The sequence below is a fragment of the Anguilla rostrata genome, chromosome 3, assembly GCF_018555375.3.
Source record: "Anguilla rostrata isolate EN2019 chromosome 3, ASM1855537v3, whole genome shotgun sequence".
In the NCBI taxonomy this organism is placed as follows: domain Eukaryota; kingdom Metazoa; phylum Chordata; class Actinopteri; order Anguilliformes; family Anguillidae; genus Anguilla; species Anguilla rostrata.
The window spans coordinates 3,919,050-3,931,683 of NC_057935.1; the positions used below are offsets into that span (position 1 = coordinate 3,919,050).

Below are 12,634 nucleotides of genomic sequence, written 5' to 3' on the forward strand. Positions count from 1 at the left end.
ACTGACCTGTTCACGGGGACATGCGACGGCATGCCTCCGGCACACTAACAGTACTTGACACGTGTGTCGTTCTCTTGTTTTAAATCTTCTTCCGGACTCCATGCCTTTGATGTAAGCCTAGAGAAACATAGGCGTGGATTTTTCCGACTGTTGATTTGGTGTTGCTTCGGTCTCAGGTGCAGAGTGGACCGGTAGGAGGAACTGCGTCACTATATGACATCTACAACAGCTGGATCAAGTAAGTGCACTTTTATTGGAAGACCCCTGGTGGGACTGTCCGTCGCTGCGTTAGTTAATTGTTCGCGATTACGGTGCATTTAATGCCAATGAGTAAATGGATTCGAACTGTGCCTTCTTTTAGCTCGCCAGAGAAGAGCATCAAAGCGGCACCGAAGGCCAATCAGAAACCTGGGAAGAAGGTTCGTCAAGCGGATCCAGAGAGCAGCTCGGAGAGCTCAGAGGACGATTCTGACCCGAAGACGTCCAAACCGGGTACACGCAGTTTATTGTTATTTTTCTCCTTGCTGCTTTTACCATTCTTTGACATTTTATAAGAAGCTAAACGAGTTCCGTAATAAACACAAATTGCATCCTAGAGCTTCTTCTTTTTTTTTGCAGTTGTGAGCATTTATGTACATCGCCTGTTTATGTACAGTATACAGGTGATATTCCTGCCACTAGGTGCCAAGTGTAAGCACACTGCGGAGACCCCCCCCCCCCCCAAAAAAAGAAAGAAAGCACACAAAAGCAAAATCACAGTTATTGCAGCAGACTAGAGCATGGTTTCCACTCAGAAATGATCACGGGACAATACGTCCCACCTCTGCGGAATTACCGGACATCAAACGCTGACCTTTGTGTTTCTACTGTAGGCCGCTCTGGATAAGAGAATCTGCTAAGTGTCTTTTTAAGAAGTCAATTTAATTTTGTGGTAAACTGAAATTCAGCGTCCCTGTCCTGTGTGCTCTCCGCATCGTCGTCCCTGCAGGCACCCAGACCTCCAGCGCCCCTGGTGAGCCTGCGTCTGCCCCAAAGCCTGCTGGTCCCGCTGCAGCTGCTGGGACGGCCGCCAGCAGCTCCGAGACTGAGAGCAGCGACGAGTCGTCCGAGGATGAAGGAGGAGGAGGAGGAGGAGGAGCGTCACGGCAAAAAGTACAGTTTCCGCGCTATTCCGACGCCTGGGTTCTAGAACACGCTTTCTGGCCTTTCCCCGCTCGTGACTCCCAGAGCAGAACTACGGTTCCGTGTGTTTCAGTCGTTTGGTTAACGGGGAAAACAGCCGGTTGCGTGGTCATAGCTAACCATCGCACTGGCGGTGGTTAACGTAAAAACGTAAAATGAACTGTGACCCATAATGCTCGGTGGTGTTGTGGTGGGTTACTATGTAAGGTACACAACAAGAAGCAGCATTTTTATTGCTTGTCTCTTTTGGTCAGTATAATGTCAGGTGACATGATACGGTGTTCTAAGATACAGACATATTTACATATTTAGATGTAGGTGAATAATGCAAAGTAGTATGACTATAGATGGTGCGAGTGAGTGAGTGTGTGTGTGCGTGCAAGTGTTTGTGTGTATGTATGTGTATGCGTATATATGTTAATATTTTCTCCTCTCTAGAATGATGTGGGGAAGCCCAAAGCCAGCTCTTTGCCTGCCGCTGTGGTGAAGAGCAAACCAGCAGCAGCAAAGCCTCAGACTGCAGAGAGCTCCAGCGGTGACAGTGACTCAGACAGTGAAAATGAGATCCCCCCTACACAGGTACCTCACCCCCTCATCTGAGTGTATCACTGGCACCTACGGTTACCGTAGTGTTACTGTAGCTGAGTTACAGTAGCTATAGTGTTACTGTAACTGTTCAACCACAGTGTTGCTGTAGCTGAGTTACAGTAGCTATATTACATTACATTACAGGCATTTAGCAGACGCTCTTATCCAGAGCGACTTACACAACTTTTTACATAGCACTTTACATTGTATCCATTTATACAGCTGGATATATACTGAAGCAATGCAGGTTAAGTACCTTGCTCAAGGGTACAACGGCAGTGTCCTTACCCGGGATTCGAACCTACAACCTTTCGGTTACAAGCGCAGTTCCTTACCCACTGTGCCACACTCCGTCCTATAGTGTTACTGTGCCTATGTTACAAAATACATGGTGTTACTGACGCTGTGTTACAGTAGCAACAGTTTTACTGTAGGTATGTTAAAATAATCACAATATTCCTGTAGCTATCTTACAATAGCCATGCTTCTATGGTAGCTATGTTACAGTAGAGGTAGAATTACGGCGGCTATGCTACAATAGTCACGCTTTTACTGTAGCTACATAGCTAGTGTACCTGCTGTTACTGTAGCTATGTCACGGTAGCCACAGTCTTACAGTAGCCACAGTTTTACTGTAGCTACGTTACAGTAGCCAGTATTACTTTTGCTCTTATAGTACGTTGGTATGATTAATTTAGCAGCCTCTGTATTGATCGGTAACAGAGGCACCATTAAAGTGCAGGTGTCTGTGTTGCAGAGGCCTGCTGTTGTCCTGCAGGGAGGGGTCAGTAGTCCCTCAGCGGGGGCAGCGGTGGCAGGAGGGGGTGACAGGACAGACAGCGAGAGTGAGGACTCAGGCAGTGAGACCCCAGTGCTGGTCATTATTCATTATTCATTAGCTAACTGGTTTATGTTTATGGATTAGTCAGCTGGATTATCCCTCTATTGGGAAATAAACATGCAGTAAATGTACGGATTTGACCCGGTCAGTGCTTTGATAGGATTTGATAGTGGATCACAAGCAGGTTTGCTCTCAGATGCAAAAATGCTTGATAAGACATAGCTTCAGAAAGTTGTTCATTTGCAGCCAGCTTTATGTAATAATATGTAATTACATTGGTAGTACACACCTTTATAATGCTGTAATTACAGTGAGCTATTACAGCACTTGTCTCACTTGCATTGTGTAATTACACTGTAATAATGCACTATAATATTCTTACGGACACTTTATTAATATGGAGGTTCTTATGTCTTTGCCAATGTACTCTTACACTAGGACACCGCCCCAAAACCGAGCATTAAACCCACAGTGGTGGCACAACAGAAGGCTGGGGGCGGGGCAACCCCTAACCAACCCAAAGCCACGCCCAAAGCCTCAGCCCCAGCAGAGGAAGAGGAGAGCGACAGCTCGGACTCCTCAGACAGTGAGGAAGAGGCCGCAGCAAAGGCGGTCCCAGCCAAGGCAGCCCCCGCAACCCCAGTGAAGCCCAGCCAGCCCCCCTCCAGCCTGGCTAAAGCTGCAGCCAAGAGCCCTGCTGCAGGGAAGCAGGCCCAGAGCTCGGACAGCAACAGCAGCGACGACTCGGAGAGCGAAGAGGAGACGCCAGCACAGGTACACTGTGTTTCACACACCGCATTGTGCTAGAGAGACTGTGTTTAACACACTGCGCTGTGTTAGAGAGACTGTGTTTCACACACCATGCTGTGCTAGAGAGACTGTGTTTCACACACTGTGCTGTGTTAGAGAGACTATGTTTAACACACTGCGCTGTGTTAGAGAGACTGTGTTTAACACACTGCGCTGTGTTAGACTGTGTTTCACACACTGCGCTGTGTTAGACTGTGTTTCACACACTGCGCTGTGTTAGAGAGACTTTGTTTAATACACTGCACTGTGTTAGAGAGACTGTGTTTAACACACTGCGCTGTGTTAGAGAGACTGTGTTTCACACACTGCGCTGTGTTAGACTGTGTTTCACACACTGCGCTGTGTTAGACTGTGTTTCACACACTGCGCTGTGTTAGAGAGACTTTGTTTAATACACTGCGCTGTGTTAGAGAGACTGTGTTTAATACACTGCGCTGTGTTAGAGAGACTGCGTTTGACACACTGCGCTGTGTTAGAGAGACTGTTTACGCACTGTAGTGTGTAGAGAGACTTGTTTAAGAGTTTTCTTTTATTAACAGAAGGCAGTGCCAGTCACTCCAGTGAAATCAGGAGGTTCAAAGACTCCTAACAAGACCCTGCCTACATCCAAAGCCATGCCCAAGGCCTCAGCCCCAGCAGAGGAAGAGGAGAGCGACAGCTCGGACTCGTCAGACAGTGAGGAAGAGGCCGCAGCAAAGGCGGTCCCAGCCAAGGCAGCCCCTGCAACCCCAGTGAAGCCCAGCCAGCCCCCCTCCAGCCTGGCTAAAGCTGCAGCCAAGAGCCCTGCTGCAGGGAAGCAGGCCCAGAGCTCGGACAGCGACAGCAGCGACGACTCAGAGAGCGAAGAGGAGACGCCAGCACAGGTACCCTGTGTTTCACACACTGCGCTGTGTTAGAGAGACTGTGTTTAACACACTGCGCTGTGTTAGAGAGACTGTGTTTAACAGACTGCGCTGTGTTAGAGAGACTGTGTTTCACACACCACGCTGTGCTAGAGAGACTGTGTTTCACACACTGCGCTGTGTTAGAGAGACTGTGTTTAACACACTGCGCTGTGTTAGACTGTGTGTCACACACTGCGCTGTGTTAGACTGTGTTTCACACACTGCGCTGTGTTAGAGAGACTGTGTTTAATACACTGCGCTGTGTTAGAGAGACTGTGCTTAACACACTGTGCTGTGTTTGAGATACTGTGTTTAGCATACAGTGCTGTTTTAGAGTAACTGTTTTTAAGTGTTTCCTTTTTTATTAACAGAAGGCAGTGCCAGTCACTCCAGTAAAATCAGGGGCTTCCAAGTCTCCTAACAAGACCCAGGCCACACCCAAAGCCACGCCCAAAGCCTCAGCCCCAGCAGAGGAAGAGGAGAGCGACAGCTCGGACTCGTCAGACAGTGAGGAAGAGGCCGCAGCAAAGGCGGTCCCAGCCAAGGCAGCCGCCGCAACCCCAGTGAAGCCCAGCCAGCCCCCCTCCAGCCTGGCTAAAGCTGCAGCCAAGAGCCCTGCTGCAGGGAAGCAGGCCCAGAGCTCGGACAGCGACAGCAGCGACGACTCAGAGAGCGAAGAGGAGACGCCAGCACAGGTACCCTGTGTTTAACACACTGCGCTGTGTTAGAGAGACTGTGTTTAACAGACTGCGCTGTGTTAGAGAGACTGTGTTTCACACACGACGCTGTGCTAGAGAGACTGTGTTTCACACACTGCGCTGTGTTAGAGAGACTGTGTTTCACACACTGCGCTGTGTTAGACTGTGTTTCACACACTGCGCTGTGTTAGAGAGACTGTGTTTAATACACTGCGCTGTGTTTGAGATACTGTGTTTAGCATACAGTGCTGTGTTAGAGTAACTGTTTTTAAGTGTTTCCTTTTTTATTAACAGAAGGCAGTGCCAGTCACTCCAGTAAAATCAGGGGCTTCCAAGTCTCCTAACAAGACCCAGGCCACACCCAAAGCCACGCCCAAAGCCTCAGCCCCAGCAGAGGAAGAGGAGAGCGACAGCTCGGACTCGTCAGACAGTGAGGAAGAGGCCGCAGCAAAGGCGGTCCCAGCCAAGGCAGCCGCCGCAACCCCAGTGAAGCCCAGCCAACCCCCCTCCAGCCTGGCTAAAGCTGCAGCCAAGAGCCCTGCTGCAGGGAAGCAGGCCCAGAGCTCGGACAGCGACAGCAGCGACAGCAGCGACAGCAGCGACGACTCGGAGAGCGAAGAGGAGACGCCAGCACAGGTACCCTGTGTTTCACACACTGCGCTGTGTTAAAGAGACTGTGTTTAACACACTGCGCTGTGTTAGAGAGACTGTGTTAAACACACTGCGCTGTGTTAGAGAGACTATGTTTAACACATTGCGCTGTGTTAGAGAGACTGTGTTTAACACACTGCGCTGTGTTAGAAAACACAGTCTCTCTAACAAGCGCAGTGTGTTAAACACAGTCTCTCTAACACAGCGCAGTGTGTTTAACACAGCCTTTCTGATATTGAGCTGTGTGTGTTAAACACAGTCTCTCTAACACAGCGCAGTGTGTTAAACACAGTCTCAACACACTGCTCTGTATTAGAGAGACTGTGCTGTGTTAGAGAGACTATGTTTAACACACTGCGCTGTGTTAGAGAGACTGTGTTTAACACAGACAGCACGATATCAGAAAGACTGTGTTTAACACACTGCTCTGTGTTAGAGAAACTGTGTTTACACACTGTAGTGTGTGGAGAGACTTGTTTAAGAGTTTCCTTTTTTTAACAGAAGGCAGTGCCAGCCACTCCAGTAAAATCAGGAGCTTCAAAGACTCCTAACAAGACCCTGCCTACACCCAAGGCCACGCCCAAAGCCTCAGCCCCAGCAGAGGAAGAGGAGAGCGACAGCTCGGACTCGTCAGACAGTGAGGAAGAGGCCACAGCAAAGGCGGTCCCAGCCAAGGCAGCCCCCGCAACCCCAGTGAAGCCCAGCCAGCCCCCCTCCAGCCTGGCTAAAGCTGCAGCCAAGAGCCCTGCTGCAGGGAAGCAGGCCCAGAGCTCGGACAGCGACAGCAGCGACAGCAGCGACGACTCGGAGAGCGAAGAGGAGACGCCAGCACAGGTACCCTGTGTTTCACACACTGCGCTGTGTTAGAGAGACTGTGTTTCACACACTGCGCTGTGTTAGAGAGACTGTGTTTAACACACTGCGCTGTGCTAGAGAGACTGTTTAACACACTGCGCTGTGTTAGGGTGACTGTGTTTACACACTGTAGTGTGTAGAGAGACTTTTTTAAGAGTTTCCTTTTATTAACAGAAGGCAGTGCCAGTCACTCCAGTGAAATCAGGGGCTTCAAAGACTCCTAAAAAGGCCCTGCCTACACCCAAGGCCACACCCAAGGCCTCAGCCCCAGCAGAGGAAGAGGAGAGTGACAGCTCTGACTCGTCAGACAGTGAGGAAGAGGCCGCAGCCCCGGTCAGTCAGTCTGAAGTCATTTTTATTTTCTGTATTTCACTTAATTTGTCCTTAAACATAGTTTCCCGTGCCGTTTATGCATTCCAGAATCACATTTTTAATGTAATTTATTAACATTTCAACTGCTGCTGTTCAGCAGAAGTCTGCAGTGACTTCCAAGTCCAGCGTGCTGCCAGTCAAGCAGAAGGCCACACCCACAGCCACCCCTAAAGCCCTCGGGCCTTCACATGAGGAAGGGGACAGCAGCAGCAGCAGCAGCAGCAGCAGTGCGGATTCCGACAGTGAAGAGGAGACTCCGGATTCTACAGCACCCCCTAGTGGTACGGATGAATCATTATTTTAGCAATGACTTGACTGCTCAAGCCAGAGTGATTGTCCCTTTAATGACTGAGTCTCTCAGTGTGCCACTCAATGTATGAGTAGCCCTCATCGTAATCATAATCAGACGGTATTTACACAGTATACACACGGTCTGTCCTAGAGGCTGTCAGTTAAAAAAAAAAAAAACATACCTGCAACACTTCGATGTGCAGCTTTCTATTGCATTTAAAACATTTCTGAAGGAAAAATACAACTGCAGCATTCGATAGGGAGTGACTGAAACACAGATCCCAGGGCTGTATTTGTGCAGTGGTGTGGTGTCATTGTGATGTCATTTCATTGTGATGTCATTTTCTTGGGCATCCCCAGCTTCAGCTGTCCCGCCCACCACTGTGTCAGAGAGCTCGGATGACACCAGCTCCAGCGAAGAGGAGGCGTCCCAGGTGAGCCAGGGGGACAGGGTACAGGACAGCGGGACAGGGGACAGGGCCACACTGCCCTCCTCCAGTGTTAGGCCATCGTCACACTGTAGTGTGGATGTGCTTTCGGACACACCTTTTTCCTTAAGCTAGAAAAAGATGGAGTCTAACTAGTTATTTAATCGCTTACTCGTACTGTAATATGTCATAGGATTGTAGGCCTTGAAGTGCATTTCTGAACACCTTTTGAAGCAGTCATCGTGAACATACCGATGTTTACACCTAGAATAGGGTCCTGATTGGTGATTTCAAAATGGCTCCAAGTTGGGAGCATGTTCTGGATCTCTACTGTACCACCTCAGAAAGTGACATGGAAATGGAGTTCAAAGTTCATTCGGAGCCAAGAGTCTCTCTTTAGACTTTAGGTCTCTCTAAAAACTCAGTTTGTGACGTACATTTTTGGAAAAGTCCCGTAACTCTCCCCTTAGTGTGAAGACCACCCGTCCGTTTGCAGTGGTCAAGCGGTTGTATATTGAAAATGGCGGCGAAGCCTTGGTTTCCGCTTTGCCTGTAACGGAGTTTCCCTGCAGTCTCTCTTAGCTCCCCGGACCCCCCCAGCCAAGCCCCCGCAGCAGAGCAAGACACCCGCCGAGAAGAAGGGGAGGAAGAAGAAAGCTCCCGCGCCGCCCAAGGATAAGAACGGAATTCCCAGAACTCCACTGGCCTCGGACGGGATGAGGAACAGCATTCCCAGCGTTCTCGCCGCGAGCGAATCGAGCTCCGACAGCACGGACATCGAGCGGAATGACCCGAAACAACAGCCCTCTAAAGGTATTCCTCTGCTACCATGGTAACTGCTTCCCTAAATACACCCGTCACGTGTAGCTATTTTTTGGGCTATTTTAGTAGCACGAATTAGCACGAATGTCCTCGTACGCTGAAATTGTAGCTTTGTGTACAGGGCATTGTCACCTGTTCAACAAGACCTGCAGCATAAAAAATGTCTGTTAGAGCAGTACTGTGAGATGTGGGTACTTGTAAAATACCTCAAGAAGCACCCTGGCCTTTTATGAACAAACAAAAAAAGAGTTGGTATATCCAATTAAACACACTCCCTGCTGTTCTTTTCTGCCCTGAAAGCAAACAACCAGTCAAACACAACGGTGCGCATGATCCTTAAATTGCCTTTCTCCGCTCCTAGAAGTGGGGATGGAAGCTGCATTGATTTGATAAACTGAGATTATTTTATTGCAATGGTATGGTGCCTGTTTGAAGTTAAAGCCTGTAGACACTGCAGTCTCCAAGCTGGATTTCATTATCCTGTTCTTATTTAGATAGAGACTGTGGCCTAATAGATGCACACGTGGAGGGCAGTCTTTCCCCTGCCCGGTGTATTTCTTAGACTGAAACGCTGTCTCTGTGTGTTTAGCTGTGCCCGCTTCCAAGAGAAAGACTGGGTCTGTCAGTGACAGGATGGCCTCAGAGAAGTCACAGGTACGGAAACCTTTGGTTGGGTATGTGTGTATGTGTGTGAGAGAGTGTGTGTGTGTCTATATGTGAGAGATGTATGCATATGACTATGACTTTGCTGCAGTTATCAGATGTTCTTATCCAGAGTGACTTGCACAGTGGACATTCTTTACATACAATCCATTCATGCAACTGGATATTTACTGTAGGAATGTTTCAGGAATGTTTTCCAATTCTGGAAGACTGGGTTTGGAGAGTTTTGGATCGAACCCTCAACCTCATGGTTACGAGACTAATTCCTTAACCATTATGCTGTGAGTGTGTTTTTTTCATCGAAACCCTACATTTTCCACATTTGTTGATTTTCAGTCGTCTTCAGCAAAACTGCTTCCCCAAGTGGCTGAACTCCTTGCCCTCAAAACGGCACCACAGAAGAGGAAGAGGAGCAAGGAGAAAACGGAGACCCCGTCTGCCAAGAGCAAGAGCAAGAGGAAGAAAGTGGCCCCTGCACTGCCAGAACCCGTAAACAGCAAGAAAAAGGTCCCGGTGCAGTCTCCTTCCGCTCCACCAGGGGGAGACTCTGAGTCAGACTCTGACAGCAGTCTGGATTTGGAGAAGTGGAGGCAGCTAGCACAAAAACTCTCAGGTAACTGTGTTTGGAGGGGCATAGTGGGAAAGAAACAGAAACCAGACACAATCAGATACTTCCTATGACACCCATGGATACTGCAGCTAGAATTAATTTCTAGCTGTAGTTATTTATAGGTATACAAGTCAAGGGGTCAGAGGTCAAGCATGTACAGTGAAAACAAAAAATGCTATTCAACATTATATACATAGTCATTCTTGTAACTTATTGGCCGTTCCTGTGTTGCCAGATGCGGACATCGCAAAGATGGAGGAGATTGCCATCTACACCGCACAGGCCCTGTCAGCCAAGTCGCCAAAGGAGAAGGGAAAGGCTAAGGCCAGAACGAAAAAGGAGAAGGCGGTGGAGAACGGGAAGGGCAAGGACACGCCCAAAAAAGCCAGGACAGCAGCCAGCAAGTCAAAGAAGGCCCCGCCCACTGCATCAGACAACCAGCCGTCATCCAGCGCCGACAGCCAATCAGGATCCTCGCACAAGAGCGGAGCCCTGGATGTCCCACCCACCACCAAGAAGGCCAGGTCTGGCAAGCGGTCAGTGTCCACCATTACCCCCCCCAGCCTGGACAGCCAACAGCCGTCCAAGAAGAGGAGCAAGTCGGAGGCCAAGAGCGCTGTGGAAAAAAGCTCCGCCCTGAATCTGCCTGGCAACAAAAAGGCTGAAGTGAAGGACAAAGGGAAGAAGAAAAAGGAGAAGAAGGAGAAAAAGAAGAAATCAAAAGAGAAGGCCGCAGACCCCGTTGTGGCAGCCATAAACTTGAAAGAGAAGAAAAAAAGTAAGAAGTTGTTTGCAAAACCTGAAACCGTTTTTTTTTCTGACTGGGCATGTTAATGCTGAAAATCACACACATGCCTAACGATAGTGACTAATTATTAGCTGGACCAATGAAAATTGACCAAAACAAACAAGAATCAGTTATTGAATGTGCGTCGGCTCTGCAGCATGGAGGTTACCGTTTGTGAAATTAATTGTTCATAAGCGAGCAATTAACTGAAAATCCTTTACAGAAAAGCACAAGTTGAAAAAAGAGAAAAAGGCCAAGGATTCTCCTCTCAAGAAGACCCTGCTCGGCCTGGATTTAGCAGCTACGGAAGCCTCCCCAAAGAACGTAAGAAATAAAAGAATCATCGTCGTCACAAACACAATTACTGTACATAAGATGAGCAAGGACACACTGTCATTGATGCGAAGCACCATGAGTGCTAATAGCTCCCCCTCGGCCTGCTAAGAGTGTGTGAGTGAGTGAGTGACTCCTAGCCAGGTCTATGAGGTGCTTTGTATCTAAAACATTCACGGTTATGATCACTGACATCCTTTAGCCAAGGCAGTGAACATGCATGTGGACCTTACCTGGATGTAGGTGTTGTTACTGTAGTTCCTTTCAGCAGGCTGTGTTATGTCACACTGTCACCTGCATTCTGATTGATTTAATCACACTATTTCTCTTCCGCAGAAGCACAAGTCCTCCAAGACGTAGCCCATTGGCACACACCGGTGAGCTGAGTTCAGAATTCTGTTTAAAAGGCGGTTAGCATTGTTGAATATGCTTGGGTTGGGGTTGCTGGGTGGCAACATTACATTGCATATAAGCATTTGACAAATGCTCTTATTCAGAGCAACTTACACAGATTATACTTTTACACACAATCTATGGGTGTTTACTGGTTAAGTTCCTTGCTCATGACTACAATTGACCGTGCCCCACCTGAGAATAGAACCTGCGACCTGTGTATTGGGGGGGGGGGGGCGGTGGCACTGTATGGGGGGGGGGGGGGGTTAGGATGGTTCCAAAGGCTCTGACTGACAGGGGCCCTCAAAAAACCGTGCTGTAATTGTGCAGGGATGGGGTGGCCTGGAATGGTGGGGTACTGCACAGTTTTTTTTAAGATTGTCCTGTATTTCCAACAACAACAAAAAACCTCTCCATCTTCCGTTCCACGTGTTCATTCTAGTGACAAAGGATTACCTACCCCCAGTGCGTTATGGGCCAACCAATATGATCATTTGAAATTGGGCGGTGGGAAAAAATAGGGGGAATGTGTTCTTTTTCGGTGTGGGGTTACTTGCTAGCCTGACTTTTAGTCACAGCGTTGGTGTTTTTTCTTCAGGTTCCATCAGGCGGAAGTCTTACCTGTCTTACCTTGCGCAGGTGAAGAGTGGAGACATGGCCCCGTGCGACACAGGCCCCCAGGGGCTCTTCCAGCCCAGAGGAATAGGAAGCTTCTTTTTTAACATTTACATAATCAGCAGGTCCTTGTCAATTGTTTTTTTCTGTTGAGGAAGATCATATTTTTATTTTTGATTTTTATAACCATGGACTTCATAATACTGTATTTCTGTACGTCCGTATTCTGTATGTGATGTTTTAAATTTTTTTAATTTAAGTTTTTACTGTACTGGGGATGATTCATTAGTGGTACGAGATGCCGGAAACCAGGATTTCAGAGAAACCAGTTTCGCTGCAGTGCTCGTTTTTAAAAAAAAAAAAGGTTTCTGTTGAAATCACGGTATATGAACTGACGTCCATTTTGCATTTTACACGCAAAGCCAGTGCGTTGGCAGCATAAAATTACTTCCTATGGCTCAAGCTGGGTCTCCAGTGAAGTCAAGGGATTCCCTGTAACACTGGCAACCGGAATGCATTTGAAGTGGAGGAGCAGAGAGCTGCACTAAAGATGAATAAAAAATTACTCGGTGTTCTGGCGCCCAGGAATTATGTTTACAATATTTCTGTCAAATAACTGTGGATAAAACATTTGTCAATGTTTGTATAAGATATATTTTATTAAATAATTTTCCACGCTTTATATGTGGTTTTGAGTAGCACCGTCATTACCATGCTTGCTATGAAATGTTTGCTTTGGGGAAAAATATAGTTAGACTACATAGCGCTGTGAGGGATGAATTTGATACTTTTGATACATGATAAAAATGTT

The 12,634-nt window shown here is 47.9% G+C and overlaps 2 protein-coding genes across 8 annotated transcripts in view; one reads left to right on the forward strand and one right to left on the reverse strand.

Moving 5' to 3' along the window:
* The window catches only part of LOC135249870 (arylsulfatase I-like), a 22,192-nt gene extending 21,845 nt beyond the window's left edge, over positions 1 to 347 (reverse strand). Inside the window, exon 1 of the mRNA XM_064325534.1 lies at positions 7 to 347. Within this exon, the coding sequence (XP_064181604.1) occupies positions 7 to 102 (96 nt within the window). The 5' untranslated portion in view covers positions 103 to 347. The remainder of the gene's footprint in view (positions 1 to 6) is intronic.
* Positions 1 to 12,505, forward strand: part of LOC135249869 (nucleolar and coiled-body phosphoprotein 1-like) — a 13,051-nt gene extending 546 nt beyond the window's left edge. The window contains exons 2-21 of one of the 7 annotated variants that reach the window (XM_064325526.1): positions 177 to 238; positions 362 to 492; positions 989 to 1,152; positions 1,621 to 1,761; positions 2,528 to 2,647; positions 3,050 to 3,385; positions 3,961 to 4,284; positions 4,677 to 5,000; positions 5,298 to 5,639; positions 6,156 to 6,488; positions 6,684 to 6,842; positions 6,979 to 7,162; positions 7,533 to 7,606; positions 8,173 to 8,413; positions 9,012 to 9,076; positions 9,422 to 9,698; positions 9,931 to 10,473; positions 10,706 to 10,806; positions 11,152 to 11,192; positions 11,807 to 12,505. In XM_064325526.1, the coding sequence (XP_064181596.1) occupies positions 177 to 238; positions 362 to 492; positions 989 to 1,152; positions 1,621 to 1,761; positions 2,528 to 2,647; positions 3,050 to 3,385; positions 3,961 to 4,284; positions 4,677 to 5,000; positions 5,298 to 5,639; positions 6,156 to 6,488; positions 6,684 to 6,842; positions 6,979 to 7,162; positions 7,533 to 7,606; positions 8,173 to 8,413; positions 9,012 to 9,076; positions 9,422 to 9,698; positions 9,931 to 10,473; positions 10,706 to 10,806; positions 11,152 to 11,175 (3,945 nt within the window). In that variant the 3' untranslated portion in view covers positions 11,176 to 11,192; positions 11,807 to 12,505. Of the gene's footprint in view, positions 1 to 176; positions 239 to 361; positions 493 to 988; positions 1,153 to 1,620; positions 1,762 to 2,527; positions 2,648 to 3,049; positions 3,386 to 3,960; positions 4,285 to 4,676; positions 5,001 to 5,297; positions 5,640 to 6,155; positions 6,489 to 6,683; positions 6,843 to 6,978; positions 7,163 to 7,532; positions 7,607 to 8,172; positions 8,414 to 9,011; positions 9,077 to 9,421; positions 9,699 to 9,930; positions 10,484 to 10,705; positions 10,807 to 11,151; positions 11,193 to 11,806 lie in introns of those variants that run through there. The other 6 variants (XM_064325527.1, XR_010328814.1, XM_064325531.1 and 3 more) reach the window with 6 other exon arrangements.
* The last annotated feature ends 129 nt before the right edge of the window (positions 12,506 to 12,634 follow it).